The sequence below is a fragment of the Channa argus genome, chromosome 14 (assembly GCF_033026475.1).
Source record: "Channa argus isolate prfri chromosome 14, Channa argus male v1.0, whole genome shotgun sequence".
NCBI lineage: Eukaryota > Metazoa > Chordata > Actinopteri > Anabantiformes > Channidae > Channa > Channa argus.
This window is the reverse complement of record NC_090210.1, coordinates 23,132,941-23,154,081: the sequence shown is the minus strand read 5'-3', so window position 1 is coordinate 23,154,081 and position 21,141 is coordinate 23,132,941. Positions and strand designations below refer to the sequence as shown.

General features: G+C 42.1%; 1 protein-coding gene across 2 annotated transcripts in view; it reads right to left on the bottom strand.

Annotated features, from left to right (window-relative positions):
• Nucleotides 1-21,141, bottom strand: part of LOC137098885 (receptor-type tyrosine-protein phosphatase N2-like) — a 189,526-nt gene that overhangs the window by 8,528 nt on the left and 159,857 nt on the right. For both annotated transcript variants that reach the window (XM_067475576.1, XM_067475577.1), the window contains 7 exons: nt 20,966-21,113; nt 19,939-20,012; nt 14,956-15,033; nt 12,255-12,374; nt 10,510-10,676; nt 5,893-5,946; nt 2,265-2,329 (listed from right to left, as the gene is read on the bottom strand). In XM_067475576.1, the coding sequence (XP_067331677.1) occupies nt 2,265-2,329; nt 5,893-5,946; nt 10,510-10,676; nt 12,255-12,374; nt 14,956-15,033; nt 19,939-20,012; nt 20,966-21,113 (706 nt within the window). The remainder of the gene's footprint in view (nt 1-2,264; nt 2,330-5,892; nt 5,947-10,509; nt 10,677-12,254; nt 12,375-14,955; nt 15,034-19,938; nt 20,013-20,965; nt 21,114-21,141) is intronic.

Below are 21,141 nucleotides of genomic sequence, written 5' to 3'. Positions count from 1 at the left end.
ATCCGGACCTCAGTCTGATTCCAGGAAACCAAGCTAAATGTAAACAACAGCTAGAGATGGTTTTCCCCCAACACCTGTGATGCTACCTGGATGAGGAAGTTGCCAACTAGTGAAGTTATCTTTCACAAACACAGGCTCCTGTTACATTAAAATACCACACACGGAAAACCAGTCTGGTGCCCTAATGATGCGGGATGACTACAAACACCCAGAGCTCCGGTTTCTTCACGTTGGCTAAATGTGTAATTGACACCATTGCTTTTAGTTGTCGGTCTATTGACATGTTAGCTGGAAGTTGCTCGTCGTGGCAGAACGTAGACCTTCACCAAACATGACCAGGGAAAGAAAGAGGCACTGATTACGGCAACAAGCCCCAAAAACATTTTAAAAGGCTCAACTTTCAGCAGTCAACCATTTTGTCTGCAGTCAGCCTACAACCTTAAATGTGCCTCATCCTGGTGCCGTCATCTGGGGAAGAGTGGAAGCAGCACTATACCGAGTCTCAGCCGGTTAAATGTCACCTCCTGGGTTCCATCATTACCTACTCTGAGTTTCACTACAGATAAGTATGGAGGAGTGAACAGGCCTGCTGGGCCCAGGGACCCAAGAGATCAGGAGGCCCCCATGAGCCAGACCCTTTGAAGTTACTGTTCATCTTTCTCATTGGAAAGTTGTAAAAACCTACAACTATCCACAACACAAAATGGATAATGAGAAATGAGGCAGACTGAAGAAGCCCCGCCCCCCATTTCTGGTCTGCTGTGGTCGTTTTTATCTATAAGTGCGGCCACAAAACACAAGCAGCTGTTACACATTTATTTAGTTTTTAATCGTTGCCCAGTTGCATTTTCTGATATTGATGCCTTTGTTAGAAACTCTTTCAAAAAGTATAACCTTTTCCTAAGTTAAACTTTAGATTCAGACCACCGATAAAAGAGGACACCCGTTCACGTCCTCCCATCCGCTCCCGCCCTTCCTAGCGCTTTCCTCCTTGGCCCCTGGGTGCTGATCCCAGTGTGACAGCCTGGGAAAAGGCCCCTGATGCCTGACTGACCCTTTGAAGTGGAATTAAAGACCCAGGAGCTCGTTCTGCTACAGCAGCAGCGCCACCATGGGACACTTCACTCTCTCTCTCTCTCTCACACACACACACACACACACACACACACACACACTTACAAAAAACAATAAAGATGGACCCACACACATGTAGACTACGTAAAGTGCACAATTATTTTACTTCATTTGTTCATAGATACAAATAGTTTATAAGCAATATATATTTTACTAACACATTTTTTGCAAATGAGTTCAAATCTAAAACAAGGATTCACAAGTCTTTGGTGTGTCACTAAATTCTTGGATCCCGTTTTGGTTGATTGTTTTTTTTTTTTTGGACTCTACTATCGGACAATTTCTGAGCCGTGCAGTAGCAGTAAGGTGTAATCACATAAACTGAGTGGTAAAAAGTGGTAAATGTTCCTCGTGCCTCCCAAGAGCAATGCAAATACTCTTATTCCTTTAGAAGTGGTAGAAGTTCAGGGCACTAGGATGAAGTGTCCTGTCCTAAACTGCCAAAGTCCTATGAAATATTCAGTCCCCTCCATAATTCCAGTGCAACACTGTGTTTATTATATCATGGTGTAATTACAGTAATTATCACGCACTCACAATGTGCTTAAAATGGTTCTGATGACACTTTAAATAAAGTGCTGGGGGTTGACTTCGCTCAAGTCGAAGTCAGACTCGAAAGCAGCAGCATTCTCCCAGACGAAGCACCTTCACTTTGTCTTTTCAAACAAATATCCCAGCTTCCTGCATCTCATCATTACCGCAGACGTCACTTTCAGGCCGCAGCGTGTTGCCAAAGAGCCACGTTGCCCACTGGGTTAATGAAACGCGTTTTAATTTGCAGTAGTTACAGCTAATAAATAGTCTGTGCAGTTAGTTTGTGCACAGTGGGCTCTGACAGTTTGTTTTTGTTGGCTCAGACGCCGACGGTAACATTGATTGAGTTGTTTTGTATTCATGGAAAAACTGCTCATACCTCCTCATTACTGTAATTATCTCATTAAATATAATTGTTTTTAATGCAATCAGCCAAATTTAGGACAAAAAGTAACAATGATACTGTCAATATTTTGACAGCAGTACTTTTTTTTTCTCTCCCACCGTTAAGAGCAGGGTGAGCGGGAGGGAGACATGTTGCCATGGTAACGCCTCTCCAAAATGACGTTGGACCAAAAAAGACAGACAACACCCACCTTTAGCCATCTTGTTGAGCACCATGTCGATCAGGATGTAGGTCCCAGTTCGTCCTGCACCATCGCTGGAGATCAGAAGCAGAGACACAGTGGGTGGTGGGAGGGGGCAGAGAGGAAGATGGAGAAGGGTTCATTAAAAGATATATTGTTTCCTAAAACCTAATGAATAAAATTAATTTAGTGCTGTTCTGTTTGTTCTAGTCTGACTGTGGCAGGTCATACATGGCAACATGAGCATGTGCTTCTAAGAGTCTGCAGAAAGAATGTGAATCTGGTCTAGTTAACAAACAGGACCTGTGTTTTTTTTTAAAAGGGTGTTTTCCTTCTCAAAAGCTTTCATTTTCTTGCCGCGTCAACTTAAAACAGCCACTCGTTCCACATGAGGAAAAAATTGCGTTTTTGGTTTCAGAATAGCTTCCAGCGTCACAAGCAGACAGCCACCTGCTGCTCCAGTCTAAGCAAAGGCAGGGAACTGGCTCCGCTGCTGTTTGTTTGACACTGTGTGGAAAAGCTGCAGTTTGGCTTTTCTGCCCATCATCTCCCCTCGTTTACACTTTTTTACGTTTGGTCTAACAGCTCTGAATTTGTTTCACACGGCAACATGAATACATGTCCTCAAATCTGTGCGAAGATTGTAAACGAGCACAAATGATTGATGTGATGTGATGATCACACATTTCAGTGGGTTGTTAACAGTTCTCATCAACCAGTAGGTGAACTTATTGAATCCTATAGGTTCACCGGGTGCTAATGTTCCCCTGTTTTCACCTTTTTAAAATAATATTTTTAGGGCCAGAGGTTAAGAGAAACGTGCCTTTGATTAAAAAAATAACATAGACACATCTACTGTTAAACTGCTTTCGTCAAATGTATTACGGCTGCTAGTTGTTACCTGCATATCAGTTGTCTGGGAAGGTAGAACAGCACCTACTGCAGCATGTGTATGAGCTGATAACAGCCAACTGAATCTGACTCCAGTGCTCAGCAGACGAGCAGCAGTCAGTGAGTTTTACTCAGCCGATGTTTATGAGTCTTCTAATGCTATTTCAAGGGGATAAACAACTTCAAAGATGTGTAATTATGGAAGCGAAAAGCTGCAGCTGCTATTTTGGTCAGGATTTAAACAACATGAGGATATAAACCTGTTTAACTGCATTTTTAGACTTACTGGCACATAATGCATGTTCTTTTCTAAATAAGAGAATAAAAAAATCAAAAAGCAATGACACAAACTGCAGCACAAAAAATGAATTTGACGCTGTGGTGTATGTGGAGGGAATATTTTATATCCAATATTTATTTCAAGTGTTAAAAATTGATGTCTGCTCCCCTTATCAGCCTGTTTCATGGGCGGGTGTGTAATCTAACAAACTGTTTGTGTGTGTGTGTGTGTGTTTATTAGCTGGCATGTGTCCATACTTTCTAAATATTTCATTTTCTCTGGGACCTTGGTTATTTTCTGGAAGCCCACACACGCACACAGCTGTATATTTCAACAACCTCACTGGCAGTAATTGAGCAGTACTACCTCAATGTGTGTGTGTGTGTGAACGTGTCTATTTTGTGTACGTGTCCGTTTGCAGGGAGAAAGAATTAGCACCAAACTGTCATAGTGAAGACATCTCCATAATATGAGGACATTTTGGAAGGTCCTTATAACTTCAATGGACTCTGATGTCAAGGTTTATCCTCACACAGACAGCATTAACCAATCGACCAAACGTCTCTCTGTGTGTGTGTGTGTGTGTGTAGTTGTGTGGCTATTTCCCTGTAAGTCAGGTAGGATGTGCTTAGGATAAAGAGCTGGGAAATGCATTATGTCAATGCATGTTCTCACAAAGATCGTGTGGAACTGAGAGTGTGTGTGTGATTTCCACATATATTGTGATCTTTGATACACGTGTGTGTGTGTGTGTGTTTGTGTTTCATACAGGTTATTACAGCACGATTAGATCTGAACCTTGCCAACATCATTACAAGGAGATGAAAGATGTGATGTGTGTGTGTGTGTGTGTGTGTGTGTGTGTGTGTGTGTCTGTGTGTGTGTTTGTGTTTGTGTGTGTGCCTCAGGGCTGTGAGTAAACATGTCAAGATGTCTGCTGCCTTCTCTCACTCTATTTAAAATGAAAGACAGTGAAGGTTAAGGAAAAACCATAGACAACCGGAGCAAGACAGAAATGAGAAAAAGACAGATGTACAGCTAATTGGAAAGACAGAGAAAAAGAAAGAATAAAAATGACAGACCAGTTCTCCTCTGTTAGCTGACTTCTAATTCTGGCTGCTTCTCTGTATACGTGTGGGTATAAATGGTTGTGGACAGGTCTACAGTGAATGTCTGCACAATAAACATTAGAGTGTGATTGGCTGGTAGTTTCAGAATAAGCTCGGTTTGATCCAAAGGTCAGAAACATCACTTGAAACGAGACAGAAGTGTGTTACTTTAGTCCATTTCTCCAATTTTGTGTCCACATGCAACCATGAGTGTGTATTGTGTGTGTCCACGCATAATATTTTAAGATGGCGACCAACATGAAAATACAGCACTGGTGCAAACTAAAGAAGTGAAGCTGTCAACTCGCCAACTTTAGCCAAAATGTGCTAATTAGGGCTGGATAGAAGTTGGATTATGTTTAAATCAAAAAAAAGGTTGTTAGGAACTGGACCAAGACCACATTCAATACGGGCCCTCAAGGGTTTAGGTCAAGGGAGATTTTTGTGTCCAGGCCTGATCAAAGGAACATGGAAAAACAAACCACGGTTAGATTTAACCAAACTAGGCCTAATGAAGGTAGACGTGAAACTAAATGTGATGGAAATCTCAGGTGGGACAAGGCTGCGCACCGAGTGATATGAGCTGGAAATATTTCACACTATACAGCATCTGATTCCATTTGATGAATATAGTACAGTAAGAAAATGTAGCGGGTCTGTTTGAAGTGCGTGAAGTTTTTCTGCTGCGTTCTTAGATCTGAATGGTGGAACATAATGCATCTCGACAGCTGTCTACAGCGTAACGTCGGTGCAGTTGGTATATTTGCTGAATAAACGCAGTATGCAATATGCAATAATTTGATTCACATCACAGTGCAGTCAACAACTAGAGTCCTGGAAGAGCCACTAAGCCACATTATATAACACATGACTAAGAGAAGGAGCAGTGCAACATGACGGCTGTCAGTTAGCGAAGCGACGTCTCTAATCCGATCACTGCAGGACATTTCCTGAGAAGATCACAGATTTTTCTGTTAAAATACTGATTTAATTATGTCTCAGTGGTGTTAGTTATTTACTCAGGTGGTAGGAGATATACAGATGTGTACACACACACACACACACACACACGTGTGCAAACAACAGCTGGAACACCTGTTGTTGCACCAACTTCTCTCCCAACTCTTAAACTGCCTCAAATGAAAGTCAACCTGGTGGTGAGTGATGAAGAGGTAACATGGGCCAGAGGAGTTGGTCTGATTCAAATCGTGTGAGCGAACATTGTATTTGAAAAAAATATCTGTTTGTTTGCTCATTAATGATCAGAACACTACAAAATCAGTGATTTCAAAACACATTTCATAACCTGGAATATATAACTCTTTCAAATAGTCCAAATAGTGATTGTTATACTTGCCTGCAGTGGACTATGATAGGACACGAGCGTCCCCGGTAGCACTTGTTAACTTTCCTGCAGAGAAAAAAAAAAAAAAAAAACAGTGGAAAGAAGAAATCAGTGTCAACATCACAGCTACAGTAACACACAATCTGCATTATATAAAATGTCCGGGCTTTAAAACAAGCATAAAAACAACACGCACAACAGCGTTAATTCAGCATTTTATTTTGTCAGTGTTAACAAGACCTTCAACACGAATATCAAGTCACTTGAGTTCACTTTCTGTCCCAAAACACTTACCATGCCTATGAAGTGAAGACTTATTGTGTATGAATTGTGTGTGTCCTCACATTCTGTTTTAACGTACAGTTAAGATACTGTGAAGTGTATCTGCAGTCCGATCAGTAACAGAGGTTCAACAGTTTTTGAGTTTTCGCTACTGTTGATGCTGTAAAGGATGATGCTGAGGAAGGTCACAGAGCCCCGTGTTGAGACTTTTCCTCGTCAAATAAAAATGAATACACTTCCAATGAAGGACACACGGATCTCTGATTAGATCTTGCAGATGAGCGTTTTTTTATCTCAAGTATTTTAAAATTGGACTGTGTAACAACAATAGTGGAAGGTAAACACCGTCTGGAAGAACCACCGCTCCTCCGTGGCTCAGGTAGCACTTTGAAGAAGAACACATCGATTTCACTGGTGGAAAATGTTCTTCCAAACATCCCGGTTCTCAGTAGTGCTCTGGGATTCATCACGATTAGACAAGATGCATGACTGAAGCACACTCCGATCTTCCATGGAGAGAAAGAAAAACCGGCATAAAAATCTGCAACAGAGGATGTGTGTTTGCTTCCATGCGTGCGCGCGTGTTGAAAGCCACAACATTTATTATTTTAACGGTGGAGGAAAAACTTCACACCTCATTCATCAAAACGCACGGAAGCCCGAAGCCGAACTGCTCAAACATGCAGCCTCTGTCCAAGCAAGAACCAGCGAGTTGTGAGTCTGATCCCAGCTGGGGATAATCTCGGATTCCATTGCATGGCGAAAACTAATATTGTAAATAACAATATTCAGCAGGAACATGTTATGTAAAAATGTGTGTGTGGTGTGTTATGTATAATGCATCACTCGGACGAGGAAAGAAACCTCAGACTTCCTCAGTGTTCCTTCACTTTTTCCTCCTTTTTTTTTTTTATTTACAGTGAATTTCATGAGCTTTGGCTGCTTGAAACCTCAACATTACCTCATAGTAACCACTTTTCAAAACTTTAAGCAGTTCAAACTATGAAGGTTTTACCTGTGCCAAGACTCTTTTGATTGTCTCAGTTTGCAAGATTAAAAGGCTTGTTTAAGGAGCTTAAGAAGCTCCTTTTTTAATCCACAGGGACACATTCAGATAGAGCATCTGCATCTGAGCAACGGGAAACAAAGAAGGCTCAACAAAAGTATTGCAGCAAAGTGTTAATCACCAATGTGGAACAGTAATTGCATCCTGAATGGAATCACTAGTATGGACTTTTTTTTCTGACTTTGTCATTCAGGATTTGCTGGTATAGAGCAGGATATATGTTTCTCTTAGTTGTGGTGAGTTGGTTTGGCCCCGATGTCCAAAACACCACCGTCTCCATGCTTGACCGTGGATATGGCATTCGGTGTTTGTTCGCTTCTCCAAGCCTTTGTCATGGGTAGATATTGTCTCTCGCTGTGGATCGATGGAGTCCCAGAGCCTCGGAAATAGCGTTGTTAACACTTTTCAGACTGGTAGTTTAAGTAATGGGGTGAATACTTTCTTCCCCAGCTGCCTGGTAGGTGGTCTTAGTTTTATGTTAGAAGATCTGAAACACTTTCGTATGAGTTATATATAAAAAAGAGAGAGGTCCCAATGAAGCCCAGAGCGGATGCTTCTAAGTGTTTGCATCAGAATGGCAGTACATGCATGTCTGGTATTGTTGTAAATGGACTTTCCTGGTAAAAAAATGCACAACCAGCAACGTCACAAAAGCCCAAGGATGGACATCTTTCCGTGTAAAAAACGCAACGCATTTTGATCCTCCACCCCAACTAGAAATTGAAAAGTCAAGAGCTTACTGCAGACAATCAAAAGTGATGTTACCATGGAAACAGCTGGCAGAGGATCACTGACAGGCAGGGTGGGGGTGTACAGAGGGGTGTGGGATTCTAAAGAAATTCCCCGTAAGAGTGACTCAAGCTTGACAGAGAGAGAAAGACAAAAAGAAAGAGAGAGATCAAGAGTCAGAAAAGGCAAAGGCAAAAGAGAAAGGGATGCTGCGAGGGAGACAGGGTGTGGGACAGAAAGAGGAAGACAGACCCAGAATGTGTCTACACTAAGCTAGATTATTTTGATAACACTTTTTACGGAGGAGAATTTCATTTCGAGATCATTTACGTAACGATCAAACCACATTTACGTGCAAATATTTCCTTGTCTTTGTCCTCTGGCATCTGCGAGCCCCAAACTGCACATCGCAGCCAACATCCATTTCACCAACATGAAATTTCTTGCTCATCTCTAAAACTAAAATACTTGAGCCGTGTAGGACAGGGAAGTGTTTGTGCAACAACCAAATCATTTACATATATTTATGTTTCTGTCATCAGACGACTAACAAACATAATATAGTGTTGATCAAGGGTCATAAAATGAAAAAAATGTGACAAAATGAACATGAACACACTGTAGCTATATGACATTTAGTTTAGCTGTGAGAATGTTACAGGTGCCAGATGCTGTCTATTTATCTTGTGCAGGTAAAACCAGCTGGAAAATCAGATTTTTCCAGACTGGAGACACATTGAAAGACGGGTCAAAAACACCCTCTTAGTTTTGTTGAAAGGGTAAAGAAGAACAAAGACGGTGCATTTTCTTAGTGCGCACACATTCTGAGACCGTCGACAGAACCAGACAGGAGGGGACAAGAGAGAGGAAGTGGAAAGAGAAACGCAACCAAGAGAGCAAAGGAGGGAACGTGGGAGGAGATTGAAGGCAGTCAAGCAAACCGTGAGCAAGCAAAAAGGCAAGAGGTCATCTCAGGTCACCAGGCACAGCAAGGACGGGGACAGAGAACCGAGATGAAGGAGGATAAAAGAAAGGGAAGAGAATTCGGGCGGGGATGGGGGTGGGGGGTGGGGGGTGGGGTCCGTGAGGCCCCTTGGTTGCAGAGTCACAGTCTCCAATGATCACTTTTGTGACTATGCAACTGGGCTCATATTACTAGCTGCAACATCACAAAAATGACACTGGCAACCGCTAGTTAGCTGGTAAAACAGGGTCAGAAGAGAGAAAGGATTTGTAAGCAACGCGCCGACCCAGTCGGTTGTGAGTGACGTTAAAGAAAAAAAACATGCCGGTACGAGCATAAGGGGAAGAGATATTTAAGCTGCCATCATGAAGCCATCGAGCGGAAAAAAAGAAGGTTGTTATTGTGAAAGTACCATATCCACGGTAATAAAAGTGAAAAATATCTCCCTCTGTGCTTCCTTCATTGTGTTCTGACCCCGACACCCTGTGAGTAAAGGCAATATTTCCTAACTGATGGTGGGTGGTGACGCTCATCGGACCCTTTTATAATAGCTGTGACCACAAACCCTCACTCTTGATATCTCACCTAATTGATGTGCGCCAGGAACTCTGTGACACCAGGCCTATATATAAAATGTAGCTGGAGGAAATCCACAGTGAATCAGAGAAAACGGGCCGGGGCGGCTCCCACCTAATAGGTAATACAGTATATCAGTTTAAAAGGAGGTGCAATGGGAGACGGAGGGGAGCAGCTATAAAGGCGCCAGAGATAAAGGATCACACTGGCAGAGTTCACTCAGTGCATCCTGAATAGCACGTATATCGACTGTGACATCCCCAGGATGGTATATAGACACTTTTCAACCTGCACCCCTTAAGAAAGCCAAGTGCAAAAATAATACTCATGCACCTGGATGACTGGGATGCATTTCAGCGACTAAAGCTGCTAAACAGGCCTCATGTCGAGTGCATGAGTATCATCAGTATTTGTGACAGGAACAATGGAAATACGGTAACTGCTACTAATTTACAAATACCAGCAGGCTTTGTTCACTCAACGCAAAGACAAAATCGCATAAAGTAATTGTTGCCTTTTGAGAAACACTGCAGTGATATTTCTTGAAGACCCTGTTCAAAGTGGGGTTTTTCAGTTCTGCTATGGAAATGAATCCTCTTATCAAATTGTATTTTCTCTAAACTTCCAAATGTTTCTTTAGGCCTTCTAAAACTTTAGTGCTATTGCCATCTAGATTCAAGGCAGGCTTAAGTACTTAAGAGCCTTCCAAGACAGTTTTTATTACCTCGTCAGTATAAAAAAATAATATTGTAAAAACAGCTCTGTGTGGGCACACGGGCACCTGCCAGGTCATGAAGGACCATGGTGAAAGAGCTGGTCATGGAGGCTCCAGTGTACACAATCCAAGAATGTTGGAGGATGCACCAACAACTCCTATAGGTCGAGAGCGAGTGACGCAATTTGAGGGGGGCAAAAAAAAAAAAAAGAAGCAATGCCTGGATTTCAGAAAGTAACTGCATCAAGAACAAGACGTTCAGTTTAGAATCTGTTTGTTTTTGAGGAAACTCCCTACCTGCGGAAGTCAAGGAGAGTCCGGCTGCTCTCCGGGACGTTCTGGTTAAGCCAGGTCAGGAAGTGGAACTGAGTGACGGTTCGCGTCTCATTGGTCTGCATGTTCTTCAGGTAGAAGCTACGAACGAGGAAGTCGTCACACCAGATATGTTCGGAAACCAGGTTGACCTGCAGGTGAGTATACACCAGTCAGGCAAAACATTACTATGAACCTGATAGTGACTGGTAATTCTGCATTCAATGGCATGATACTACTTGAATTTACTGATAAAAGAAATATTTTAAGACGCTGTAAGAGTTGGATTAATTTGGGGCTTGAGACATAAGATACAATTGATGCAGGTGAGTGAGAAATTTGAATCTCCTTACACAAAAGTGGGAAGAAGACAAAACAAAGAACGTTTTTTTCCTCGATCAACATAATATTTAGTTATTATACAATATTTACTACAAATGATGAAAACAAACTAATCGTGAAATAATGAGCATTACATCAGTGCAAAAGTTTGCGTCCCCGTTGATAAAGCCCTTTTAAAATCAGGTGTCTGATCCTTGAGAAAAAGACTGTCAGCTCTTAATTCTTAATAAGTAGCACTTTTATTTTGCAAGTGGGTCGAGAAGCAGGGGGAGTCTCAGACAGTGTGCTGACAAAAAAAACAAAAAAACAATGGGATCAGAAAAACAATTACAGTTTGTCACTTAGCAGAAGCTTTCATCAAAGTGACTCACAACTAAGTAGCAGACACTAGGGACATCTTGGGGATTCAGTGTCTAGGCCAGGGACACTTCAATTTGAAACTAGGAGGACTGGGAGTCGAACCACTGACCACTTATGGACAACTGCTCTACCAAGTGAGTTACAGCCTCCCCAGCTGTTGACCAGCTTTCAGATGACCTCAAAATTGAAACTGGCACACCTTCATAAAGCCGGAGGGGGACATAAAGATAATTCAAAGCTTTTAGAGTATGTAGACCATAATTCATAAATAGATAAACTGGAAGAGATCCTAAGAGCTAAGGAAGAATCCCCAAAAAGCAGCAACTGGAATGAAGGTTCACAGCCCCCCCAGGTAAGTGTAGTCTGGATTGTTTGGAAGAACAAAAACATGCCGGAATCTATGGCTTAAGTCTCGAAACCAAACCAAGACGGTGTTTTTTTCAGCCCAACATTATATGGGCTGATGAGACCAAACTGGAGTTATTTGATCGTGATTCACACACTGCCTATGAGGAGAGGAACAGCATTCCCACAGTCTGAGATGGTGGAGGTTGGTTTTTACATCGGGCACTGGAGCTCCGCATAAAGTGGAATGAAGAATGAGTAAGTAAAGGGGTTGGAGGTTCTAAAGGCCATGGAGGACATGAACATTATTAGAGTATTAGGCTTCATTAAGGGGGTTGAAATATTTGCAATATTTACATTATTTTATTTTGTTGACCATGTTTGTTATTAGTGATGATGAAGTGATGATGAACGAACATCAAAATAAGAATCTTTGATTGTTTTTGCCATTTCAAAGTGAGAGGATGCAAAGTTTTACAGTCAAATGTACTTTGGGGTTGATAATCTTGGGTATTACTATAACTATTCTTTATTAGAGAAAACCGGGACTAGAGGCAACAAATAATCTGAACTGAATCTGTTAGAGAGATTCTATCCATCCAATCCCACCAAGCCGGTCGGATAACGGACACGTCAAAGTCGTGGCTGAGAAGTTGCAGCTTACACGTGCTGAGACACATTACCTCGTAGATGTGGTACAGGTTGGATCCCTCGTCGGGCCAGTAATGGTAACACTGCTTCACCCCGTTCTCGACGAGCGGCGTTAGCATGACAATGACCACGCAGCCATTCTCCCACACCATCTGCAAGCCAAACACACAGTGAGACTCCTGGAAGCGGCAGGTAAAGACCTCACATGACCTCATGAGATGCGTTCTGCCATTTGTCTGTAAAAACAACATGTGTGAACCAACGTTTCTTTAATCAAATCTATAACAACAATATTCCCGAAAATAATAATAACGGTTTGTGGCAGAAAAAGCTGCAGAATTGTTACACTTGAGTGCAGCTGATCTATTTTTCACCCAGGGACTTGTTCTTTGAATGTTCTTTAAAAACTTTTAAAGTTTGTTAAAATGTCAAGCCATGTAAAATGTCTCATCTCCTAAGAGTTGTAGTCACGTTCTTCAAGTTGTGGAGAGCTTGATTTGGAACACACAAAGCTGTCAACGCTTCCCAAAATCTGCCAACAGGAACAGTGACATGTGTCCTCACTCACCCACTCGCCTGGAAATCGGTCCGTAATTATTTTAATTCTGTGCTATGTGGCATTTTGGAAGGGTTTGTGTGTCTGATTTGGGCGAGGGACACGAAATCTAAAATGGAAACCAAACACATATACTGCGCTTCAAACTACAAGGAAGGAGAGCGTCGGGGCACAGAAAGTAATTGCTGTGGAGGCTGTTCCCTCCCCCAGCTGGGTCATTCCACAGCGAGACCGGGCTTCTGGTCATATTTTTCCTGCTGGCAGTCATATTGTCACAGCCGGAGGGTGGGCTGGCTCTGGAGATCCATTCGACTATGATCGGAGGTAACAGTCAGATGATAATGGAAGCCATAAAACAACACAGCCCCCTCATCATCATGTTAGATAATCAAGATGGCTGCACCTGCCAATGAGTCAGGAGCACGGCCACACCTTCACACAGACTTAATTGATGTAAATTGCGGTGGGTTTTGAATTATGGCACCTCTCCACAACTTGTTCTCAGCCCCCACTGCTTTACTGATTGGTCTCATGGATCTAAAGATGTGATGGTCCTTTTTCCTTTTTTTTTTTTGAGAAATAGTGTTAATTTGCTTCAGCTGCTGGGAGGATAAACCCCCAACCCACCCCCACCCCCCACCCCCCCACGCTTGTAAAACCTGAGGTTTGTTAAATTGCTGATTTTAATTAAACCTTTATCCATACAGGAAAAAAAGTTAACTAACTGCACACCGTGCTATTTTTAACAGTCGCAGCACTTTTCATCACGCAAGTTTATGTTTCGACTTCTGGACACTTCTGGAATACGTGCCTTCGGTATTTCGCCCAAGGGCACCTCAGAAGAATCCCGTTGGGGAAGATGCTGCGTAATGTGATGTATGTGGTGTAATAACCTTGGCAGGCCCTGGTTAAGGGACCTGATAAGAACCAGTAATGCTGCTTAAGAAGCCACTTATGGTGCTGAGATTAATCTATGATGAGCAACGCTGAGGTTTTCAAACAAAGGCAGTGTTTGATACGTCGTAGGCTGCACAGTACTGCATTCCTGTTTGAAAACCATCCACACGAAGTTTTATCAAACGGAGTTTAATGAATAAAACTCCCAGAATTACCAACTATAAATGGAATTTAAATTTACTACTGTGTGTAAATTTGAAAAAAAAAATAAACTATTACATTCTTCCTGTCATACAGCGTATTCATGACAATAAGGCAAGTTTCTTGTGTTTTTATGTTTTGGTGTTTTCATAGAGCTTGTATGAGAAAGTGATTTTTCTAAAAATCTGGAACCATAACGACCACATGGGCACTTTTATATTTACTATAGAATTTTAGTTCAAGAGGCTCGAACCTTAGAAATTTGTCTAACACTTGTCTAACAATACAGCACCATCTCAGAATGGTAGAAGCAAAATAATACAGTAGACATGTTGCACGGTGCCTTTAAATACTTTGATTTTATAGGCTCTCTGCAGCATAAAGTGGTGTCATTGTGACACATTTGCACTGTATTTATACTAGCACAGTCCCCATAAGTAAAGATTTACATTTTTAAACAAGAGTAAGAAGATGTTGGTTCTGGTGTGTTTGAACACTGGACTGGAAAGAACATGACACGTTTTTAATTAAAGTCCTTTGCTTTGTTTAAACGTTGATTAGCAGTAAGAGAAGAAGAAAATACATGTTTTCAGCCTGTATGATGAAGCAGCAACATCAGAGATGCAGCAAGGACTGAACTTGTTTGACAAGGGGAGCTTTTCTTCCTTCCCCACCGCTCCCTCAGACATGCACATACAGTGTACGCCACCACTGGCTGGAATAACTTATTGATCTTTTGGTCTTAGATTCAAACCCAATCCAACATTTGGGACAGAAGGAAAAGGGCTTTCCATCCATTGCATTACCAATGTATCCCACTGTTGACTGGTGTGTGTGTGTGAGAGCATAGATGTGTGTGTACAGCGGTGGTTGTAGTGGGAAGCGATTGTAATGGCGAAACAGAGATTAATAACGACATCCGGAGAACAGGCTGTTCTCCCGTGTGGCTTGCTGCACTAATAAAAATCGGCTTGCTCTTGTTTAAGAGAGGAGAAGGTATTGATTTTTATTCCGTGAGCGTGTGTGTGTGTGTGTGTGTGTGTGTGTGTGTGTGTGTATTTATGTGTCTGTGTTTTTACCTGCCAGAAGTCAGCCACAGAGGACGGCAGGGGGCCTTGAGTGGCGATGTATGCTGGGTTCCTTGGATCATGATCCATCTGAGGGGAAAGGACATGAGATGATGTGAGGTTACACATTTTCACCGCGCGGTCTCAAAATGCGATGCTTTGTTTTCGGTGGGAATTTACTGGCAGAATATGCTGCAATGAGTATCTGTTTTTCGATAACCTCTTGACCATAATGGCAGCGCAGTGTGCAAACAGAAAATGCATCACAAAATGAAACCAATATGCAGTTAAAGTAAATGTAACTAATAAGACCATTTACAGAAAAAGCGTGTGAACCCTTCACCCTTCTAAACCAATGTGTCTGTTTTTTTTTTTTAATTGGTCATAAAATTCATCCAAGCCACAAATATACATAATGTCATAAACAAAAAGACCTGTTTAAGTGAATAAACAAAGACTTCTATTTTCAGTCTGTGGTGTTAGATGTTCATATTTGGTCCCCTGAATGAAGAGTCCATCAGGACGTCTCATGAGCATCTACACACGGTTCTAAATGTTTATGTGACATTAAACAGAATTGAAACCTTCCAAATCTTGATGTTTAATGGAGGTTCTATAAAAGTAGTGGTTGTAATGGATTTGAACATTGTGCTCGTCAATACTTGTGACTCGGCAGAAGGTCAGATCACATTTTTTTCACAATTAATGCAAAAGAAATTGGTAATTCAAAAAGGTTCACGTTCGTTTTTTTGCCTTAGTGAAGTGCAGTTCTATCATCAAACACAGGAAAAATATAATTTGTGACATTCTTCAACCACAAGAAGAAGCGAAATTTTAATTTTAAAAACAAAAAATAAAAGTGAAAATGGTTGTTGTACAGTATCTGTGACAACATCAAATTTGAACAAAACATTCAAGTTAAACTTTTACTTAAATTAATGTTTTCATTGTATAGAGGCTTCTTTTCAAAGCCAGTGTGGTCAAAAATGTGATTTGATCAATAGTAGGAGCATCACTGTAGGTGAAATGTTTGTGGGAAACTTCAAATACAGCGTGAAGTGAGAGGGCAACAATCCATGAAGCGATGCCGTGCACTGCAGTGAAGATTTAATGCTCGGCTGGCTGTTATGAGATCACCCAACACCATGTTATCCAGCACTCAACACATACTCCAAGGTTCCAGAAGCATTTCGTCTAACAAAATTCGTTCAAGTCAGTTTGCAAAATCCCTCCATTCTTCTCAATGACCTCAAACTGCTCGTCTGTCTCCTCACACTTTGCATTGCCATTTTAAGAGCACAGAGAAGGACAGAATATGTTTCTATAGGATGCTCTATAGGACTTGTGAGAAGTGATAATCCCATTTATTTAGGATTAAACCTTGACCTTTACATTAAGAACTGAATTTTAGCAGCCTAACAGACAAGAGGACAGCTAGTACATGATGTGTAGATTTCGTAGATACATTTTTCTACAGTTCTTAGAGTTACGGCTGGGAGGACAGAGTTTTCAGTAACTCTGATTTCTCCCTCAACTCAATGGAAATTACAGAAGGATGGCGGAGGCGTTGAGAGCAAAAGACAGGAGACGAACGTGAGGTGAATTTGCGAGGAAGTGAGTGACACCCCTGCCTATTACCATGCAAATTGTACGGTAAAGTAATAATTGGCAAGACCAATTTAGCTGGAAGCAATTACAGAGGGAAGACAGATAATTTCTAGGGCTTTTCCACATGCAAAACTGCCTTTAATGGTCCTCTGTTCCCTTTGTGAACGCCAAACAATAATGCGCCTCTAATGAACTTAACATGTAGTAAATTAGACAGAGCAAAGATGACAATATAGACCCTGCAACAGGTTTTTTAGTAAAACGTCATAAACAGATTTTAGACAATAGCTTGCTTTCAGGTCCACAAGGAAATATTTTTCGCGCTGCAGCCAGTCTAACACCTTTGGGATGAAAATATGAGCCAGACCGTTATCTTCCAACATCAGCGTTGGGCCTCATTAATAATCCCGTGACTGAATGGGAGCAAATCACACCAGCAACGTTCCAAAATGTGGTTGAAAGCATCGCATAGGGGTATAAAGTACCGGTGTCCACATACTTTTGGCCCCGCAGTGATACATTTTTAAAAATGAAGGCCTTTTCATAGGTATGCAGGTTTCTGTCACGTTACTTCCTTTGCAATGGTCAAAAAAGACAGTATTTAATGTTATAAAATATCAGCTCCAGAGGTTCAAAATTGTCCCTGTTTGTTCCAGAGTGGTTAGGTGTAGGAAATCGGACAGGAAAGACCAGGAAGGGCAGAGAAGACACAGGGGAATGAAGAAAGACAGACAGAAAGAGAAAGTGCAAAAATGGAGAGAGTGGGGAGGATTAGAAAACTGTTGAGAAATGAAGGGGAATAAAGAAAGGAAAATCGAAAAGAGTAAGGGAAGAAAAAAAACGGTGAGACAATTTAAAGACAAAAGGACGAGGAAAGAAAGAAAGCGAGAGAAAGAGCAGGAGCACTTTGCACACTTGACATCTCTTTTAATCCCTTTCCCTCGCTGTCTCCTTTTCAGTCTCTGCCGACACACAATGCTTCCTGACATGTCACAGTGTCTCCAGAATAAAACCCTGCCATTAACGCCAGAGTGTGTGTGTGTGTGTGTGTGTGTGTGTTTCACATAGGACAACTGTCTTTTCTCACACACACTCCTCCTTAATGAACAACAGAACTGGAGGATGTTACAAGCTTAATTGTCCCTGTCATTCTTTTTATGTCTTTTCATCGGAAAGACGAAGGAAGTGTCTTTCTGCGGGTGTGTGGACATGTTTTGACGATGAGGACATTCTGGCAGCTGTAAGTTGTAGTTATGGTTTGGGTTTTGCCATAGTGTCTTCATTAACCACAGAAAAAGTATATATATATATGTGTGTGTGTGTCTGATTCAGTGTGTGTGAAGTTTCTTCAAGGTGTTACTACAGTCTGACACCTGACACCAGTGGGTGTGTGTGGGTGTGCAGACTATTTCATTTGCAACTGCTATACATGAATTAGCTGTAGCATGTTTGACTCAAAGAGGACAGGAAGTGGGCTTCACTTTGTTTCATCTAATGTACTGGACTTTACTGGATAAACAATGGGACATTTGCACTCAGCTGTGGTGTTCACGCGTTCGCTGGTGAGATCACAAAAAAGTTAATAGCTGCTCTGAATTGTTTGTCAAATTTCCCCCGACCTGCTGATCTTATTAAGAGTGATGCTCGAACCAGACTGTAGCGTTGCAGAATCATTTCAGGTCATTTTTTTTTTTCTTTGCTAAAACAATCAGCAATTGTCCCACTGCAGGTGCTTGCACATACTCCTGACCCACAGAGCGAAGCTGACAGTGGTTTAAATGTCCTCCAAAGCCCAATCATGCAGCAGCAGTGGTCAGAGTTTAGAAACCAGACAAAAGGACGGTGTTGGGAGTTGAATGTGGGGCTAATGATCTCACCTCTTTGTACAATCAGCCATCAACTGAAACACAGTTCATAGCTTTCAGGTTTCATCCAGCCTCCAGCTGCTGGTCCCAGTTAAATTAGTGGGGCATTTATCTGAAGAGAAACTGTGTGTGTAACATTTAGGATCATTTGCAAAGGCTTTAATTGTGTCATTCAGCTAAATCATGTCCGCCCAACCCGTGTTGTGCATGAATACGCTAAAGACGTGCAGGATAATTTCGCTGGTGAAGCGTGAAGAGAACGTAGCATTTTGCAAAGAAAGAACGTGAGCGTTGTTCACTCGCAAGGTGAAGGTGAACTGCAAAGGCTTTGTTCAGCTTTGCCCCAGCCTACCTCTCTGCCATCATGCACTCGTTGTGTGCGAGGCATTCAGGGACCGCACAGAGTGTAGGTCACTTCTGATTTGGAAGCACTGAGAGCCGAATGGTTTATGTCGATTGCAGAATTCACCAACTGTGGCTTTTGGCCGTTTAATAAATGTATTAAATTAAAGTTATTGACTGGAGCTACATGTCAAACACCACAGCGTTGGGGGGGAATCGGATTGTCAGCATAGGAGGTCCCCTAAATAGCATCAGTGGGTTCCATGTATCTTTTCTTCTGTGATGTGTTTGTGTGTGTTCACAAGCGTGTGCTTTTGTGTGTCTGTGTGGGTGTCTGCCCTGCACGTTCTCGGTCATCTGCGTGTGTATGTGTGAGTGTGGGTGAGCATGCATGCTAGTGTTTGCACTAGTGAGTGTGTGTCCAAGTGCGTTTTTCAGTGTGTGTGTGTGTGTGTGTGTGTGTGTTTTCTAGCATTTGTGTGAAGGTTGCTCCTTTCATTTCTGTAATGATTTGATTCCTTTTCGTTCTTTCTCTGTGTCTTTCACACACACACAGACACATACACACACACACACACACGCCACTTCTTGGTGTGGCGCCCAGATTTCAAATGCATGGCGTTTCTGTTGCTTTTAATGGAATACCACTGTATCCGCCTCAAGGGGGACGTAAACCTACGATTCCGACACTGGTTTCCAAATTCATGCAGTCACTTACTGAATTCACACTGCTCTTTCTTCCCCTTCTTCTATCTACGAGCCGTTTTGCCGGATAAATCCGTACTGCACCACGGAGAAGGCCTCAGCAAATCGAGCAAACAGTAAACACAAACTAGTGTCAAATTAGCATAACCCAAGGTCAAAAACAATCATTTCCCCGAGACCTCACAGATCAATTTTGCTTTCACAAATGAGAGGAGCTGAAAGCCATGTGCGTGTTCTTTCCCACGCGTTTCCCGAGCGAATACAGGCCTGGGGTGTTTGCTGTATAACAATCATTAATATTCATGGTGCAGAACATAGTGTGGAAGCGCCGCTTAAGCTAAGCAAGCGTTGCATCAAAATTTATACTGTACGGTGGGTTGCCTTTGTTCTTGTGACACCCGTGGGGACCGTGGGATTCTGGCATAGTTGCAGTGTGAAGTACAGTACAGACTTAGAATGCAGAGGAGGTACTTACAATTGGGCTGGCGTTGATGTAGTCAGAGTTGCCTTGGCTGTTCTCCACCCTCAAGGTGATTCTGGAGTGATCATCTGGAACACAAATGGAGGAACTCAGTGCATTTTGAGCTCATGGCTTTGTGACTTGGGGGGGGTTTCTGTTCAGATCTGTTGCACAAACAGGACCATCACTGCAACCTTGCAGGACTTAAGTACTGCAATTGTCCCCATGTCTTTTCCCATATATATATTTACTGTAGTATTTTGGAACTGCATTAAAACTAAATTTGAAAGAATTTGCTCCCTCACACTTTCAGGAAGATCTGCCTCAAGCCATTAAACACTTCTAGAAACACATTTTCTTAATGCATTTTTATAGATTCACTCTTGCAGGCAGCCCACTACAGTGGTGGAAGTAAAACTGATTTTATTTATTTATTTTTTTTTATTTTGGAGAAGCCACTGGTGCTTCAAATAGGAAGTGCAATTTATTCCTGGCAAACCGCTTTCCCTGCTGACAACCTGGATTTCATTAAGCCCTGGCACGGTGCACAAAATGGGACCGCCTTTTTTTTTTTAGATGGGCTATTTCCACCGAAGCTTAGAAATTTTAATCATTGATGAGGTTGGTGCAGGAGGGCTTTAATAGAAAACTAATTTACAACCCTTCTGCTCCTAGTTTCTGATAATGGAGGACGGGCTCAGTGTTATGGAGAGGTGCTAAGAGTAAAGTCATGATGTTTGATAGCAGAGAAGTTTGGGCTACGCTGGCCTTTTAACACTAGAGCGTCACCAGGTTATCTTAGTAACACCTATCTGGAGATTGACATTTGTCTTATTTGGAGCCGTGGCCATTTTAATTATAAGAAATACCACAAAAAACACGCGTTCTGCACTTTCAGGATGTGACAGATGTAGCAACTGTAGATATTGGAAGTAGTATTTCACTAAGTAGCTCACTTCTTTTTCTCTACTATCTGAATGCTGAGGCTCACTCACTTATCGCTTATCGAGCAGAGAGCTGAGAAAAAATACCGACTACTCACATGCCACCACAGCAGCGGAGCGGTTTTTCTTAGCGTTGCCGTCCTTGAGCCCGACAGTACAGGCGTTGGGTTCGGCCTGATAGGCGCACAGCGCCTCCCACTCCTTTTCCAGTCGGTCTTTGTTCTTCAGGTGATCTTCCATGTAGGACTGAAGGAGAAAGGAGAGAGGAGAGGAG